Source organism: Diplotaxodon limnothrissa, linkage group LG5 (assembly GCF_057381915.1).
Source record: "Diplotaxodon limnothrissa isolate DT_005_m linkage group LG5, D_limnothrissa_male_GT1.1, whole genome shotgun sequence".
In the NCBI taxonomy this organism is placed as follows: domain Eukaryota; kingdom Metazoa; phylum Chordata; class Actinopteri; order Cichliformes; family Cichlidae; genus Diplotaxodon; species Diplotaxodon limnothrissa.
The window spans coordinates 10976008-10993759 of record NC_140600.1 but is presented as its reverse complement, the minus strand read 5'-3'; the positions used below and the strand labels follow the sequence as shown (position 1 = coordinate 10993759).

Sequence of the window (17752 nt, the reverse complement as noted above, 5' to 3'; positions counted from 1 at the left end):
GCGAGGTTTTTGTTGTTTTTGGAACAACATGCTCTTGTTAAACTGATGATGTAGCAACAATCGTCATACAGACGATGACTCGTTATAAATCTGAAATAATAATACGCACTTAACGAGTGTCCTTCCGTCTCTGTTCTCGAGTAGTATAACACTTGGCCTTTAATTGTATTTTCAGCTGTATAATGTGTTTTGTTTTTGTTTTATAAGTGTATAATAATTCACCCCCCCCCTCCCCAAATTACAAACCTCTTGTAAGTTTTAACAATGTGAAATTTTATACATTCTTGATGTGATTTTTTTTTTTAATTATGTTTTCCTCAAGTAATTGTGCATATGTTGAAATATTTGGGAACAGTGGGTTATTCTTTAAAAAAATATTATTTAGTCTTTGAATTAAAACATATTTGAAGAACTGACACAGGTTTTCCTCATTTCTGGTCATTTTTGTCTTTGTGGATGTAATGTTTGGCGATAATGTTATAATATTTTGTATTATTTTACAATTTGCCAAATGTGTCTAAATCATCAACTGAGTAGAATTAATTGACTTAAACTTTATATGCAGTAAAATCAATTTATGTGGTTGCTGTCTGTTAATTATTGATTTTATGGTTGAGTCAGTGGAACACATAACCTAAAGAGAACATATAGCCTATAAAGCTAAGCAAGCCTTAAACATACTTTGATCAGTTAATATAAATCAGATTCTAGAGAGAGTTCGTGTAAATTTGACTGCAACAGTGTAATGTTCAGAGTTCAGCTGTGCCTTTAACAAGCACTTTGTCGGTTTTGTTGATCGTTCTTCTTGAGCGGTCAAAAGCTTTGCTATGAATTCTGGGAACTGACTCTTTCAAAAAAGATGCTCCAGGTTGTCCTGTACTGATGAAGATAATCAAGGAAGAACCAAGTGCTGTACTTACGAATTTTCTCAGGCAAAACTGACCATTTAACCACAAATTTCAGTTTCCCCTTTATGATTTGTTGCCAGGACTTTAGCGCAGCTGTTGTTTGTGGATCTCTCGCCTTTAACTTTGTCTTCAGAGAGTGAAATGTGTGCTTCACTTGGCTGGTAACAGGTGTTTAACAGGTCCTTTTTTGTTTTGAGACACTTTTTTCGCCCGTTATTTGGTGATGTGCTGAAAAAAATATTTTAATTAGTATAAAGCTGTTTCTGGATCGGATATACGTCTTAATACTTACAGTGAATTTTCTTACAACATTTGAAGCCCTGAAATTAGTCCAATATTAATCCAATCCGAAACATTAAAAAGTTAGCACTTCAAAGGAAATTGAATGCGTTTTTTTAATACTAATAACTGTCAGAGTTCCAGAAAATCTGGATCTCTTTGTATAAAAGAAATCAAATCATTATTGACGTTTATTACAACTGAAGTTATGGAATTAAGGATGGAAGAACGCAATAAACTTCCCATTAAAAAGCCATGTTGGGCTGCTATAATTTGGTATGGTGCGGTCCAAATTATCTCTGACATAGAAAGCAGTAAAACTAAAACGACTATTTGAATTTTTCGAGTTGAACGTATCAATTTTTAAATCTGGAAAAAAAGTCTCTTGGGGGTTTGGAGAGGGTTACCTTGAATGCTGCACATGAATCCACGCTACTGTGCAACACCTGGGTTACATTCTTATTAGCGGATCGAGTGGCGCACATTGAAGGCATGTACCATCTGGGGAGGGGCATCGTCGCTGTGGTCGTGTTGGAGTCAGCTGGCTGTGTGAAAGAGAGCGTTTTCATGCCGCGCAGAAAGCAGGTCTGTTGAGATGCGCAGAGCTCCGACGCAGCGGAGGTCGCGAGGCTGCTGGTGAATTACAATTGGGATAGTGAACCATCATGAACGGGCAGCTCTTTTCCGTGGATCTCCGCACATTTTGCCAATAAAAACAAGCAGGAATGATTTTCCTCCCCCTGCTTTCGCTCCAGAGAACCATGGAGACCTCGCAAGGCATCAGTCATGCTCTCTGGTAAGAGGGGATTCTGCTCCAATATGTCCTCTTCCATCCTAAATGGGCGTATTAATTAATAGTTACCAGTACGGCTTTTTTTAAAAATGAGATATTCTCTATAAAATGAAATGCATCGGCCTAAACGCGAGTCCGCAAAACGTCCTCGCATCTGTTCACGCATTTAGCTCGTGTGAAAAGACGTTTGTCATCGTGGCGGGCTGTGACACACCTGCGATGTGTTATCGCTTCCATAATGAGTCCGGTGCGTTTCATTATCAGCCGGTGCGCCGCCGTCTGCAACGGCTATGCAGATGCGGGGATCAGCGCAGACTGGATGTGCGAACGCGTGCTTTATGCTGAGCCAAATCACATGTCCGTACGATGAATGCAAGGACCGCATCAAGTGAGAGCCTTGCGTTTGTGTACGCGTTGTGCCAGAAAACAGTGCAACGGGTCGTTTGTGTGGCACGCTCGTCAGGAGGCAGGGGGTGGCAGAACTGCAAGAACGTCTCAAATTCAATTTTTAAAGGAGTGAAAATGTGTGCCAAGCTTCCCGGGAATGCATAACTTCTCCCCTGTTGCTGTATTGTTATGGAGCAAAAAAACAGACCCGAACATCTTGTTACTGCCGTCTCCTGGGCCTTATTGCTTCACTCCTCTCATTTATTAATACTGCTCGGTCACATGCAGCAGCGTTAAGCTCCTATTATTAACAGATCCCTGAGCGAGCCTGTCCGTCAGGATCCCTTTTGGTGGGGTGGGCTCGTAAAAATGTGTTGGTGCCTTTTACAGCGAGTCACTGTAGTCCACCTTTTGGCGTTTCTGGGAAACACCTCTGTTTTTTACAAGAGGGTTTTCCTTTGAAGCCTTATGCTCATTGCTCCTTTTTTATTTACAGTTGTTAGTGCAGGGACATGACATTTACAAGCAAAGGGGTTGGTGTGCTGGGAGACCATTCTCATGCTCAGTTTCCTCTTGATCACAGGGATTAGGATGAAACCAGTCATGTTAGTGTTTCTGTTCGCCTGTACAGTACAAAGCACTCCCTTTGGCTGTTGTGTTTCAGTACAGTTCAGTCACATTCCATGGACGTGGACTTTGACCCAGATAGCTTTGTCACAGTTGCATTTTTTTTAATAACATTTAATACCATTGCATCAAGGTTACAATATTTTTTCTTTTTTTTTTTAAACAATCCCCTTAAGACATGGGCTGACACAAATTTGAATGTGTAGTTCTGTAGTAGGTAACTGACAAAACATGCACGTTAAGTACAGAGTGTGAAAAGAAACACTGGCTGCTTGATCTGGTTAGTCGTTTCACTACTTCTTACTAGCACATAGACATAGAGTCAAAATGAGAAACATTTAGCTTCATCTAAAGTATCTTGTTGCTAGAACCAAGGAATAAAGTCTGATCAGGCGACTGTAGTACTACAGATGGGGGAGCGTATTCACCTACTTTTCTTCAAAACACAAAAAAATCAGATCAAGGTCCTTTAGTGTGTAAATATTGAATGTAATGGCGTGGCTGCTGTGGCTGCACTTCATAAGTCTGAGCGAAACAAAAGCACTGAACTCTTTCCAGAATCAGCAAAGTGGGTTACAGCAAGCCACAGAGCATTAAAAACAGCGTTGGACATACAGAAATCCCTCCAGGTGTTACAGACCAAAGGAAAAATGTATAGCAATAATCCCCTCGGACATTAGAGTCACATTCCTTTCTTTATTACTGCACCCTCCTCTCCTCCAACCTCAGCTTAGCGGAATCCAGGTGGATAGCAATCACTGGGCTTTGCTTTGTTTTGCCTGTGGTAGTTGTGTCAAACATACAAAGGTGAGCATCAAGGCCCGGGGAGGGAGAGAGGACGAGCTATACGATTGGTCAGCCTTGGCTAAGCTGCCCTGCCTTGTGCTGATAAGTGCATTATAAATCAGTATTTCATGGATATAGAGAGCAAAACGAAGAGATCACATTGGTGCGTGGGGTTGGTTGGAGGGTCACCTGACCCCTGCATAAGCCCTCCATCCACAGTTCTAGGGGTTGCTCAGGTGGAGGCAGCTCTGAATCAGCCGTATGTCTGACCTTGTCCAATCTCTTCTTTGTTGAATCATAAATTACATCTTCCTCCTTCTTACATTTCTATCCCATCCTTACAGGGTCCTTGGGGTCTGATAGTCAATGTTTGGGAGTTGCATTACTGTTCTCCTATAGATTAGATCAGTATGGCTTTAGACACGGAGAAATGCTGTCCTGGTGCACCAGTGAAAGCAGTGAGACACTGCTTTGTAACAACTGACACAGACAGTGGTGCAAACTGTAGTTTTTAACTGTCTGCTGCCTATTAACTTCTCAGGAACCAGCGGGGGATCCTCATGCTAGCCTAACAGGAGCTGTGTAGTTGTAACCCTCCTCTGGTTCACATGTGTAAGTTGACAACAGCAGCAGCTGTGTCAACACCAGCGGTCAACATGAGGGCTGCTGGCCTCACCTGCCCATAGTTAGCTGGAGGTGGGGTTTCAGCTGCTCCTTTATACCACAGCCGCCTGTTGAAAGAGACCAATAAACCTGCTGTGCAGCATATGGTGGTGCTGCAAAAGCTCCTGCCGCACTGTATTAAGACTTGTAGTTTTAAGTCTTGAATATGTGTATTATAAATTCTCAACAATAGCTTTTCCTGTTCCCAGGACTCTTGGGCCACATGAAAGCTGACAGTAGAGAGAGAGTGAATCTGTTTAAGAGCCGAGAGCCATCGTGTTTATCAAGGGAGACGACGCATAAAACTGTTGTCTGTAGGAATGTAGCTTTGCTGTGAATATTTCAAGCTAATATGCATCACTTCTAAGCTGACGAGAGAGCATTATGGCTCCTTGTGTGGACACAGGAGGATCAGAGCTACGGTACGGGCTTCAGTGTTTAGCCCGTCTAGAATATTAAACTCTTCCTCGATTTGCATTTGAGTGATACGAGCTGCACAGGGCAGCTCGCTCTCATCGCACGGCTCATGTTTTCATCGACACGGTTCCTTCAGTGCTATCTGTACCACCATCCACAGCCCATACGCATGCTCGGCCAACAAGTGTTTGAAGCTGTGGTGTTTAAAATCTATATCTCCTCAGATTCTGTGAGGGCGGCTGTGGTTCAGGAGGTCGTTGTCATCCGTTAATCAGAAGGTCTGTGGTTCAATTCTGAGCTACTCCAGTCTCCATGTTAAAGTGTCTTTGGGCAAGATGCTGTACTCCTTTGTGGGTGATAGAAAGTGCTGGAAAAAAGCATCAGACGTATGTCATGTCGGGAAAAGGGTTCATGTAGTAGTGCATTTACCATCTCACTCATGCTTCCCCCCCTGAAGTGTGTTGCAGTCCTGTATTGTCACACCTGTGCCTCTGCACAGCAGGTGCTTACAAAGCTGGCACTTAACTTAAGGTAGTGATGCATCTGATCCCCTCAGGTGTGTTATCTGTTACGTGTGGCCATGGTGGATCTGTTGCAACTGGTCTTCACCTTTCCTCTAGCTGCTATTACACAGTGATTACTGCTATGGTGTTTTAACCATAGCCCCATTGTGGTGTCTTTGCATTCTTTCTGTAGTTATAAACACCTTTATAACAAGATGCACTGTAGGTTCAACCACTGCTGAACAGCAGGAAAAATTAGGAGTAGCCTACAGCCAGCCAACAAACATTTCATAGATGTCATTTAGGTGGGTAAGGGATGGTGAATAAAGGTCTTTAAGGTATTTGTTAGCCATGTCTGCTAACCCTCCCATAATAGGCCGCTTTTACCCACAAGTCTAAATAACTGGAGGTTATCAGGTGGGTTTCACCCTAATGTAATAAGCTGGAATGTACAGTTATTCCTATTATTTCAAAGTAAAGCAAATGTACTAGTTGGTTTGTGGTTTGTTGTGGACAAAACTAATGGTACAGTTAAAAATTTCAGGCACAAAACACAGAAAGGGGCCATTGCAGAATGATTTTAATTTTTGCTCAAAGACATTACTCTGAAGAAACAACCTGACATTAACAATTACAAATAACTGAGAAAATTATCCATTTGTGAAGTAATTACACAAAAAAAATGATATTGAAAGTTTCAAGCCCTTTTCATTACGGTCACATTGATTGAGGTCTTCAATTTGTCATCATAATGCGCTGCCAAAACATGTCTGCCATATTTCAGCTGCTATTCAACTGCATAACAGAAACAGAACAGATTATTTCACACACTATTTCATGATTTGGTGTCCCCAATTTATGTGGCACTGAATTCCTTCTTCAGGACATAAATTAAATGCAGCTTGCTAAGGAATTAAACTTTATCTAAGTAAGAGGAAGAATGTGTTGTTTCTTGCTAGGATGCTCATTGTAAGACTATAAAAAGGAAGTGTGAGACGTATTGTTATAGTAGCAAAGATGAACCAGTGATATCTGCACTGAGGACTGAGGTTTTAGTGTTTTTATGATGACAGAGTGGGCACATTTAGTTTTGTTTAACAAAAACAAAAGGGGGGGATTGCACTGAATTTCCTTGGAAATGTTTTGGTTGCTGGACAAAGCCATTCTTAGGGGCATGGCAGCCTTTTGGCTCCAGCTGCCCAGCGACAGTCCAGATGAATACCAAATGTCTCAGTCTCCTCTCGACTGCTTCTCTCTGTGGGTTTACTGTTCGGCTGTTCAACAAAGAACAGACATGACACTGCCTTGTACACTCCCAGGTGAAAATCCCACTTGGTGTATTAGATTAACTGAAAATTTAATCATCATGAACTCGTTTTTGTGTAACAGGATTCATGTGATGAGCTTTTGTCTGCCACTTGCTTGTGTGAAAGGCTCCTGTTTGTCTGTCAATAGGAGGTCAAGCATGCGGGGGTTTTCGCATGTACAGGAGCAAACAGCACTTACTGGTTCACTTCCAGAACAGGAGCCAACACAAACTCTGGAAGTATTTCAAGTATGTCTTCACAGAAAGTGAGCGTCGTGTTGTTTGAGGCAGGAAAACAGAACTCTAATGTTTCTGGCCTAAAAAAAGCCAAAAATCTGAGCAGAGCTCTGAGACAGCTGCTCAGACTAACTGATAGATAAATGTTTCCTTTTGAAAGATGGGACACTGGCAGAAGCAATCTTTGGAAATGGTAATTCTGATCCAGCCCTTGAGGCCTTCCATCTAGATTTGTGGGCTGAATGGAGCCGTTTTATGATTTACTCGACTGGCAAGAAGACAGCAGGATGCTTATTTACGGCAGCGATTTGTGAGCAACGCCGAGCAAGAGGTTTTGGCAGAAAACGCGATCGCTATTTTTGGATGTCAAGTCTCTACTGGGCATTAGGGAAGAGGCTTTGTTTGTAATGAATCTCCATTATGTAGAAGAGAGTATATGAACCGAGCCTCACCTGCAACAGTTTAGTAAAAACAGTACATGTCTTAGTTTTTCCCCCCGATTATCTGTTGTTCCTTCTCAACAGATAAATAGATGATTATATGTAGAAGTTTTAAAATGATGTGAATTTTGTGTGAACCTTGACATTTATGACAGTCGCTTGGAGGAAATGCCACTGATTGCATTCTTCGCCGGCTTTGTTACTTATTCCAACACTTTGCTTCTGGCTCTGTTTCTCTTGCTTTTTTTGTGATGGTAGCTTTGAGCTTGTGAGGCATGAAACACACAGGGATTAGATTTCTCCCTCTGTATCTGTCCATACATTATTAATGCTACTTATCTCATCTCATTTTCCTTCTCTTTGCAAATTAATTGGCTACTAATTGCATCCAAGGGCTAATTTTGGAGTATTTAGAGTATTACTCTCTTTCAGAAGGCCTAGTCTGCAAGTTATGTTTGGACTCTAGATGAACTTACTCTCAAAATGTTCTCTAGAACTCATTAAATCCTAAATTTATAATCTTGCATACCGTCATAACTGGGTTTATTGTGGTTTCATTTAAATTGTTGCTATCACCTGGTGCCTTTTTTTTCTGATCTAAGACATTTTTTTGTCTTTTCTCTTTCTGAGTCAAATATTCTCCCACAAGTCTGTTGTTACAGAAACTAACTCGTAATTAGTGATACAGTTTTTAAATACCTGAGCAGAGGGACAGCAGCGCCCCCTGATGGACCCTTGTGCCATCTGATCGAATGCTTTTTTTTTTTGTTTGTGTGTGTGTGTATGTATGTGTGTGTGTGTGTGTGTGTGTGTGTGTGTATATATATATATATATATATATATATATATATATATATATATATATATATATATATATATATATATATAAAAAAAACACCCAGCACGCCCCTGCGGGCGGTTTATCCTTCAAGCTCGGGTCCTCTACCAGAGGCCTGGGAGCTTGAGGGTCCTGCGCAGTATCTTAGCTGTTCCCAGGACTGCGCTCTTCTGGACAGAGATCTCCGATGTTATTCCCGGGATCTGCTGGAGCCACTCGCCTAGCTTGGGAGTCACCGCACCTAGTGCTCCGATTACCACGGGGACCACCGTTACCTTCACCCTCCACATCCTCTCGAGCTCTTCTCTGAGCCCTTGGTATTTCTCCAGCTTCTCGTGTTCCTTCTTCCTGATATTGCTGTCATTCGGAACCGCTACATCGATCACTACGGCCGTCTTCTTCTGTTTGTCTACCACCACTATGTCCGGTTGGTTAGCCACCACCATTTTGTCCGTCTGTATCTGGAAGTCCCACAGGATCTTAGCTCGGTCATTCTCCACCACCCTTGGGGGCATCTCCCATTTTGACCTCGGGACTTCCAGGTTATACTCGGCACAGATGTTCCTGTACACTATGCCGGCCACTTGGTTATGGCGTTCCATGTATGCCTTGCCTGCTAGCATCTTGCACCCTGCTGTTATGTGCTGGATTGTCTCTGGGGCATCTTTACACAGCCTGCACCTGGGGTCTTGCCTGGTGTGATAGACCCCAGCCTGTATGGATCTTGTGCTCAGAGCTTGTTCTTGTGCGGCCATGATTAGTGCCTCTGTGCTGTCTTTCAGTCCAGCTTTGTCCAGCCACTGGTAGGATTTCTGGATATCAGCCACCTCCTCTATCTGCCGGTGGTACATACCGTGCAGGGGCCTGTCCTTCCATGATGGTTCCTCGTCTCCCTCCTCTTTCTTGGGTTTCTGCTGCCTGAGGTATTCACTGAGCACTCGGTCAGTTGGGGCCATCTTCCCAATGTATTCTTGGATGTTCGTTGTCTCATCCTGGACTGTGGTGCTGACACTCACCAGTCCCCGGCCCCCTTCCTTCCGCTTAGCGTACAGCCTCAGGGTGCTGGATTTGGGGTGAAACCCTCCATGCATGGTAAGGAGCTTTCTTGTCTTTATGTCAGTGGCTTCTATCTCCTCCTTTGGCCAGCCTATTACCCCAGCAGGGTACCTGATCACGGGCAGGGCGTACGTGTTGATGGCCCGGATCTTGTTCTTACCATTCAGCTGACTCCTCAGGACTTGCCTGACCCTCTGCAGGTACTTGGTGGTTGCAGCTTTTCTAGCGGCCTCTTCATGGTTCCCATTCGCCTGTGGGATCCCCAGGTACTTGTAACTGTCCTCTATGTCTGCAATGTTGCCTTCTGGTAGTTCAATCCCCTCAGTTCTGACTACCTTCCCTCTCTTTGTTACCATCCGACTACACTTCTCCAGTCCGAACGACATTCCAATGTCATTGCTGTATAGCCTGGTAGTGTGGATCAGTGAATCGATGTCTCGTTCACTCTTGGCATACAGCTTGATGTCATCCATGTACAGGAGGTGGCTGACAACTGCTCCGTTCCGTAGTCGGTATCCGTAGCCAGTCTTGTTAATGATCTCACTGAGGGGGTTCAGGCCTATGCAGAACAGCAGTGGGGACAGATCATCTCCTTGGTAGATCCCGCACTTGATGGTGACTTGTGCTATGGGCTTGGAGTTGGCCTCTAGTGTTGTACGCCACATCCCCATTGAGTTCCTGATGAAGGCTCTTAGGGTCCCATTGATCTTGTACAATTCTAGGCATTCCAGTATCCAGCTGTGGGGCATTGAGTCATAGGCCTTCTTGTAATCAATCCAGGCAGTGCACAGGTTGGTCAGTCTGGTCTTGCAGTCTCGGCTGATTGTTCTGTCTACCAGTAGCTGGTGTTTTGCGCCTCTGGTATTCTTGCCAATTCCTTTCTGTGTCCCGCTCATGTATTGACCCATGTGCCTGTTCATCTTAGCCGATATGATGCCTGACAGGAGCTTCCATGTAGTACTGAGGCAGGTTATTGGTCGGTAGTTGGAGGGGACCGGTCCCTTCTTGGGGTCCTTGGGGATCAGGACCGTCCGACCTTCGGTTAGCCATTCCGGGTGTCTCTCGTTAACTAGCAGCTGGTTCATTTGTGCTGCTAGGCGCTCGTGGAGTGCAGTCAGCTTCTTTAGCCAGTAGGCGTGAACCATGTCGGGGCCTGGTGCTGTCCAACTCTTCATACTGGAGACCCTTTCTTGGATATCTGCCACTGTGATGGTTACTGGACCCTGTTCAGGGAGTTCGCTGTGGTCTGCCCTCAGATCCACTAGCCACTGAGCATTGCCGTTATGGGTTGCGTCCTTCTCCCATATGCCCTTCCAGTATTGCTCCGTCTCCAGCCTTGGTGGTGCTGTTCTCTTATTGTTCCCTTGCCACTGAGAGTACACCTTTGCTGGTTCTGTGGAGAACAGCTGGTTTATTCTCCTGCCTTCTATCTCTCTGGTGTACCTCCTCAAGCGGCTGGCCAAGGCTGTGAGTCTTTGCTTGGCAGTTTCCAAGGCCTCAGGTATGGACAGCTTGCTGTATTTCTTAGGCACCTTATTTGTCGCACCTTTCTGCAACTCCGATATACATACATACATACATACATACATACATACACGTATGTACAGTATATGTGTATGTATGTATGTGCTGTGGCTGCTATTTCCAGTGCTCAGTTACAGTTACTTCATGTTACTTGAACCGAAAAATTTGTTTCAGTGATTGGATGTAATGCTTGGGGTGGCTGTAGCTCAGGAGGTAGAGCAGGTCAGTCTACTGATTGGAAGGCTGGTGGTTTGATCCCTGGCTACCTGAGTCTGAATGCCAAATATCCTTGGGCAAGATACTAACCCCAAGTTGCTCTCTGATGCATCCACTGGAGTATGAATGTTAGTTAAAAAGCATAGAAAACAGCTCCGGTGAGTGTGGCATATAAACGCTCCAGGAGAGTAGAAAAGCGCTATATAAGAATCAGCCCATTTGATTTACTTAACTCCTCACATAAGTCCAGTGTACTGGCTCACATTTGGGTATATTTCAAACAGGTTTTTGGCAGATTTCTAAAATATTTGTGTCTTGTACCTCCAGATAACACAAAGCTGGCTAATGATACATTTTAAACCTTCATCTCTCTTTCTCAGGTGAGGGTGTGGCTGAGAGCGTGAATTGTAAAGTCCCCAGAATTACATCACATGGAGGTCAAAGGACATCTGATCACATCCATGGGTTTGGGGGCTCCTGGTGAGTAATGATGACTATTCACAGTGTAAGGATTCACACTTCCATCTGTGGACAAGTCTGAAAAGGCTTGAGAAACCATCAGCTTGCTTGTTTTCCTGCCAGTTTTTTCTCTAGGGAACTGCCAGCTGAAAAAACATCTGTCTTTGTGAAGACCTTTTGTTCACATACTGCCACTACAGCTGCCAGATAATCTTATCAGAGCACTCTGAGAACAGACACCTTCAAAAACACGACACTGTGATACAGTATAAACATAACCCACAAGATTGCGTTTTTAATGAAATCACTGCCAGTTTGAGTCCACATCTGAATTTCACTGTGTGCAAAAGTGACTTTCATGCGTTGTGCCTCCTAGATGTTCAAGGCTGCCAGGATGGCAAGCTGCAGGCTGAGAGGATCGCAAGTCTGCAAGAGAGGAAGCAGGCCTTGGAGGCTCTCCTCAACGCCAGAGTGGGAGAGCTCAAACAAGTCTGTTTGCAGGAAGCTGTGAGTCGATCTCGCTTCATCTTCGAAACGTAGCTCAGCTTAGATTCTCTCTCCGTACACCTCAAGCGATGAGTGGATAGCTGCAGTGTGGTTTAACAGCAAATTTAAGTCTTCTGTAAAAATGAGAATAAACGTGAACATCTGAGCTCAGCTGCAGCTAACAACTTGTTGAAAAGGGGATATTTTTCACAGACAAAATCTTTGCTTGATTGCTTCTGAGAGCCTGTCAGTGCATGTTAATGAATCCGCAGCTGCCTCAGCTTTTCTTTAACAGCTGTTCAACACGTCCCTGTTTTCAGCTGGATGGTGACTCATTCTATCTGTGTGCCTATTTATGGATTCAGAAGTTGTCTGCTCTGTTGTCAGTGTAGCTTACTTAGACATCTGAAGCACTTCTCAACTGCAGAGTTATGGTTCTGCTTTAGAGGTAAATGCTAAACGCAGCCAAATTATTGCTGGCATATATCTCGTGCCATATCTTGACCATTTAAGGAATTTTTATTTTAATTTTTTTTAAGAGACTTAAAGTAATCCGTTAAATGGTTATGACTTTATGAAACAGTTTGCACCTCAGTGGCCAGTGAGAAGGATTTCAGTAACTGGGGGCTAATCGATGTCTTCTACAGGAGCTGACTGGGAAATTGCCACGTGCTTTCCCATTGGAGACAGGAGAGAAACCCCCGCTGGTGCAGCGGAGAGCTGGCCTAGCGCCCATTGCCAAGGCAGAGGTAAGTCAACACCTTGAATATCAATTGTGTTTACGCAGTAGCTGTACCGTTTTGTGTGTGTGTGTGTGTGTGTGTGTATACTCAGTCTAACATGGGTGACTTTCCCTGGCAGCAGGATGAGGCTGCCCAAAGAAAGCAGATGAAAGCCATCTTCACGGGTGCTCTGTACAGACACTCGGAATCAGACCGAAACGTTCCAAATAGCAAAAGAACGGTCCATCGGGGCTGTCACACAGGTACAGTACCATGGCAACTAATCCCACACCTGCACACTTAAAGAACCCCCCCCCCCCCCCCAAAAGCTACACAATAACAATAGCACAATGCTGAAAACATCATCTTTGCACTTTTGCATTTTTGTTTACCTAAGCCACCAGGTGTCATGCTGCTTTGCCTACGACCTATATCCTTTGTGTTTCAGAGGACACTGTCATGTCAGAGAGTACAAGCTCCATGTCAGATTCAACATCCCATGACAATGGTGAGTCAACAGTCTCCGTGTGTATCCACATTCACCAAAGAAATAACTGAACCTCTGACCCAACATCATTCTTAAAACATGAGAATATGCAGTGTTATTAATGCTCTGCACCAAAAATTGCACTTTTAAGGCTTTTATTGAAAGTTGACTACATCAAAAGAAGATTTGTTGTTCTTCCTCCTACAGAGTCTTCACCGAGCGTGGCTGCAGACCAGCGATCTCTGTCTCAGCCACGACTTACTGCAGGCAGCCCTGACCACAGAATCAGCAGGAAGCTATCCCCAGTGGAGATTTATTACGAGATGAGGACACGACGCAACTCTGTCACTAGCTCTGTTAGGTGTGTATCTTAAGGTGACCCTGTGCAGCCTGCCTGCTCTGTTACATTCACAGCATAAGCACACAAAAGTAAATGATCAGGATTGTGTGGGTTACAAATGCTAATTGCATCTTGTGATTCTTTGTTTTTTGGTTTTCTTCCACAGCCCAACTCACTCTTTACCTAGAAGTGCTTCTAACGTTGAAGGCAGAAGTGTTCCAGCAACTCCTATGTTGGCCCGAACTGCTCCCATCAGCGTTCATGTCAGGTAATCTGTGATGCTGGGCTGCTTCTGTCTGATGCTGCACACCTCCCGCCTCCTGTGATAACTGTATGGTTGGAAATGGCTTAATGACTTAGCCAAATGAAGACAGAGACTTCAGGTTGTAACTGCGATTAATGTCAAATTCAGCTACCAGCAAAGGTTTTTAATTCTTTGGACTTTTGGCATAAAAAATTTTCCTTTTTTAAAAGGTAACTTTTCTGTGAAATTCAGTTACATGGATTAGCTTAAAGCTGCTGTCACTCACTCTGCTGTATCTAAAGTTCTTTAGTTTCCTCTCTGATTACTTTGCGCTGCTGCTGTGCTCATTTGCTGTGCTCATATCTTAGGTCAGATGCATCTGGTGGAAATGGGCTGAAACAGTGGTCTGGCAGCCTGGATGTGCCGTACATGATTCCGTTGGCTCAAGAAGGTTCTTCCTCTGACCGCCGCAGCTGTCCGTACAGCTCCCGAGCCAGGCGCAGCAACAGCTCTGAGGCCCTGCTGGACAGATCGAGCCTTCCAGACGACCCAGCCCCTAGAAACGGCATGCCGCAGAGAGGAGGGCCCTACAAGAGTTCGGAGACGCTGACAGATGGAAAACTGCGGCATATTCACTTGGGCAGCCCCGAGGGGCATGTGGACAGCTCTGTTGAGCAAGTCAAAATGCGTCTGTCTATGGGTGGCAGGGGAGCAAGCGGTGGCTACAACGAACTTTTGATGGACTATATCTGGGGAAAACCGCAGAGGATGCAAGTGCAGCACCATCTGTACCAGTCCACAGGAAGGATCTGGCAAGACATGTCCTCCCCTCGCTCATCCACTGCAGCAGTGCCTCCCCATGCCAATGGATTTTCCCATTCCCAGGTGCACCTTCCCAGTGCTGCACCTCCCTACAGTCCCATGGTCCTTAGAGGATCCCAAGCTGAACTACGCAGGGTCAAGGTCACCAGAACCAAATCTTGTGGACCTTTTATTCCTTTGCAGCAACATCCCCAAGATGCAATTCTACTATCAGCGTACGAGTCCCCCCTTCCTGTTTCTGGAACCACCACATCATCCATTCCCAACCTGCACCCTTACCAGACTGATTTGTCTGGTCCCTCCTTCAACCGCAGACCCCCACAGTTTTCTCTTCCTACTCCAGAAGACTCAACAAGAAGCCTGCATAAAGCCCTGGCTCTGGAGGGCCTTAGAGACTGGTACCTAAGGAATGCTCTTGGCTATCCTACTGCTGCCCCAAAGGGTCACGAGGCAGGGATCTCTCGTCTTTCACACCCACACCCACTGGTGCACCAGGCCCAGTCTGTTCAAGGTGAACCAACTAACCTCCAAAGGCCTCAGATACCCCAGTCAGCCAGCTTCCATGGCCACCCTCTCCATGGAAGGTCAGTATTTTTTTTTAAATGTGATTCACTAGCTGATGTTTATACTCAGAAAACCTTGCACTTTTCCTAAAGACACAGTTGTTTTCATGCTTGGATTTTAAGGTTATGTACAGCATGGATGCATTACTGAAATCTGTGTGTTACAGATGATTTGTCTGTCTTCTTAGATGTTGGCAGCAATGCTTCCAACAGATGCTGGTGCTGTTACACTCACTCTGCCCCTCAGCCAATCCATCTATCATCCTCTTTTACAACTGACACTGTGTTATTTTCTTTTTATTATTTATTTTTTTGGGCTTGGTCAGCATTATCGCCTGCTGCTGGCAGCGTCATGCCAACACTCTTTGTTGTTCCTGATTGCTTCCAAGGATGGGCCTCTCCAAGCTCTGTTATAGTCTTGCACACTTTTTTCCCCTTTTTTTGTGGGCCCTAAGAAAATTAATTTCTTAGTGGTTTTACTGCATGCTTCTTGTGGTGTTTATTTGTTTCCTCTCTTATTTTTTATTTTTTTGGGAGTGCAATATTGACTTGTTTTACCTCCCCCCACAGGTCGATGGAGTTCTCTCTCTATCAGGAGACATCTGATCCACAGATGCAAGAGGTGACTCCAAAGGAGCCCAGTGCTGACCCAGGCACCTTGGTCTGAAGCAGCAGCAGCACTCATGCACACATCAATGCACTACATACGCAAAAACAGTGTAGCTTCACATGGACTCCGATATACTACTCCAAAAATTAAGGGAACACTTAAATCACATGCTGTATCTCGATGAATTAAATATTCAAACTGAAAGTCTTTATCACACACACTGTGTAATTTGTTGAGAACAAAATAATGGAACAATATAGTTGGAAAGCCTTCTGAAGGCTGGATTCAAAATGACAACAAAAATCAATGTTATAAATTGTTCAAGTGTTCGCTTTATTTCTTTTGATCAGTTTAATTCCACACACAAGTTGATTATAATGTGACCTCATCAGCATTGAAAAACATGACCACCTCAGCAGAAAGAGACTGAAGTAAATGACAAACTGTAGCTGTAAAGTTGGAAAAAGCCTGGGCAAGCTCCCTGTGTTATACCTGATTTTTGCCAATATCAATGTCAACCCCAGTGTTTTGTGGCTGTACACGGGTGCTGACTTGCAGAGCATCTAATACCAATATGATCATACTCTACTTCACATATAAATATTTCTGGTCCAACGCGAACGGCAAGATCCTTTCCTGAAATCCTGAAAAGTCTGCCGAGATATACTTTTTTACAGAATATATACAGCTGTAAAGTACTATTTTGTATCTTCTGAGATATAAAGAACTGTTATATTAAAGAGGTAATTTATTGCTCATTAACCATGTTATATTCAAAGATGTTATGAGCTCACATCATTTGAGACGTATTACATGCCAGTGAACGTGTGTTTGTAAATTATATAAACCGCAGAAACATGCTTCAGTCCTCATCTGCCGTTAACGTCACAGCCATTTGTATTTTTCATATTTGATAAAAGTGAAGTGGGCCATGAACTGTAGCGTAATGGTGTAGCAGACAGGAGTGCCTAAATGTTTAATATCAAAACTAAACCTTGGTTAGAAAAACTTTAAAGTTGCTAGTATTAAGACTGTGTGAGATTTAGTTTTTAAAAATCAGACTAAAGCGTATCACAGTGTGACTCAGTTTGGGTATTTGGAATGATGTCATTTGTATTTTGGTGTTTTGGGGGTTTCAGCTCAGTGCTGGTTGATAAATGTAGCCTTCTCTGTGCTGACCTTAGATCAGTTTAGGACAAACCTTAGGGCTGTAGTGAGACCTTCTGTATGGCAGTAGCACTTGACTGTGTGACAAGAAATAACTCGTATCAAATTAGTTTTTTTTCTGCATTCACTTGCGGAGGATTTGATTGTCATACAGAGCACTTTATGAACATCTTAAGCCTTAACCCCTGTGAAATTGTCACCAAGATAGATAACAGTCAATAAGAAGGTTTTTCTTTTCTTTTTGGTCTTCAAACATCTGTTGAAGGTCTGGGTGGTGGTCTGTACATAGTGGCTTGTACTGATGAGTCTCAAGCTAATGTTCTATTCCCATACTAACAATGTAATTTTCCGAACTAACCGCATAATAAGTATAATCAAAATAACCTGCCCTACTCCTTCAACCCCACTTCCCCCCCAAGTGAGAACTATTTAATTGGTTATAAAAAATTGAGGATGACCATGTGACCAGAATAGGGCCGCTGCAGTACTGAATGGTGGTGTGAGCAGGTCTCATACCAGTAAATGTCTTTGTGAGAATACATGCTGTTTGTATTTGTAAGGAATCTGTTTGACATGTTTGCTTTCTTTTAAATATTTTTTTTAACATTGTGTCATGTATCTTTGTATATCAGTAGCATTATTACATTGTTTTCACAATCAGCCTGGGTAGCATTTTGCAATGTACACTACAGAAACCAGAAGAAGTAAACTGAAAATATTTGTATTGTTGTAACAACATAGCATGTTTCTTTCATGGTTTTAATATGATTTTGCCTTTTTTTTCTGTATTTGATCTTCAGACTCATCTGAATGTAGTTTTCTTTTGTGTGTGCTTGTGATGTTTTTGCTCAGTTACAAACTGTAGCACACTG

The 17752-nt window shown here is 43.6% G+C and overlaps 1 protein-coding gene across 1 annotated transcript; it reads left to right on the top strand.

Moving 5' to 3' along the window:
* The first annotated feature begins 1953 nt into the window (after positions 1–1953).
* ccdc120b (coiled-coil domain containing 120b) lies at positions 1954–15881 on the top strand. The gene is made up of 10 exons (XM_085353805.1): positions 1954–1983; positions 11361–11460; positions 11816–11946; positions 12573–12674; positions 12787–12910; positions 13096–13155; positions 13342–13495; positions 13641–13742; positions 14087–15124; positions 15674–15881. Exons 2-10 carry the CDS (start codon positions 11412–11414, stop codon positions 15768–15770), a joined length of 1857 nt encoding a protein of 618 aa, XP_085209931.1. The 5' UTR covers positions 1954–1983; positions 11361–11411; the 3' UTR covers positions 15771–15881.
* Positions 15882–17752: the final 1871 nt, after the last annotated feature.

Bases quoted from the DNA above. Each gene is read 5' to 3' on its own strand.
- ccdc120b (XM_085353805.1), top strand. From the start codon at position 11,412: ATGGAGGTCAAAGGACATCTGATCACATCCATGGGTTTGGGGGCTCCT. The intron at 11,947-12,572 runs GTGAGTCGATCT...TGTCTTCTACAG, and splicing joins AAGTCTGTTTGCAGGAAGCT to GAGCTGACTGGGAAATTGCC. The intron at 12,911-13,095 runs GTACAGTACCAT...TTTGTGTTTCAG, and splicing joins CCATCGGGGCTGTCACACAG to AGGACACTGTCATGTCAGAG.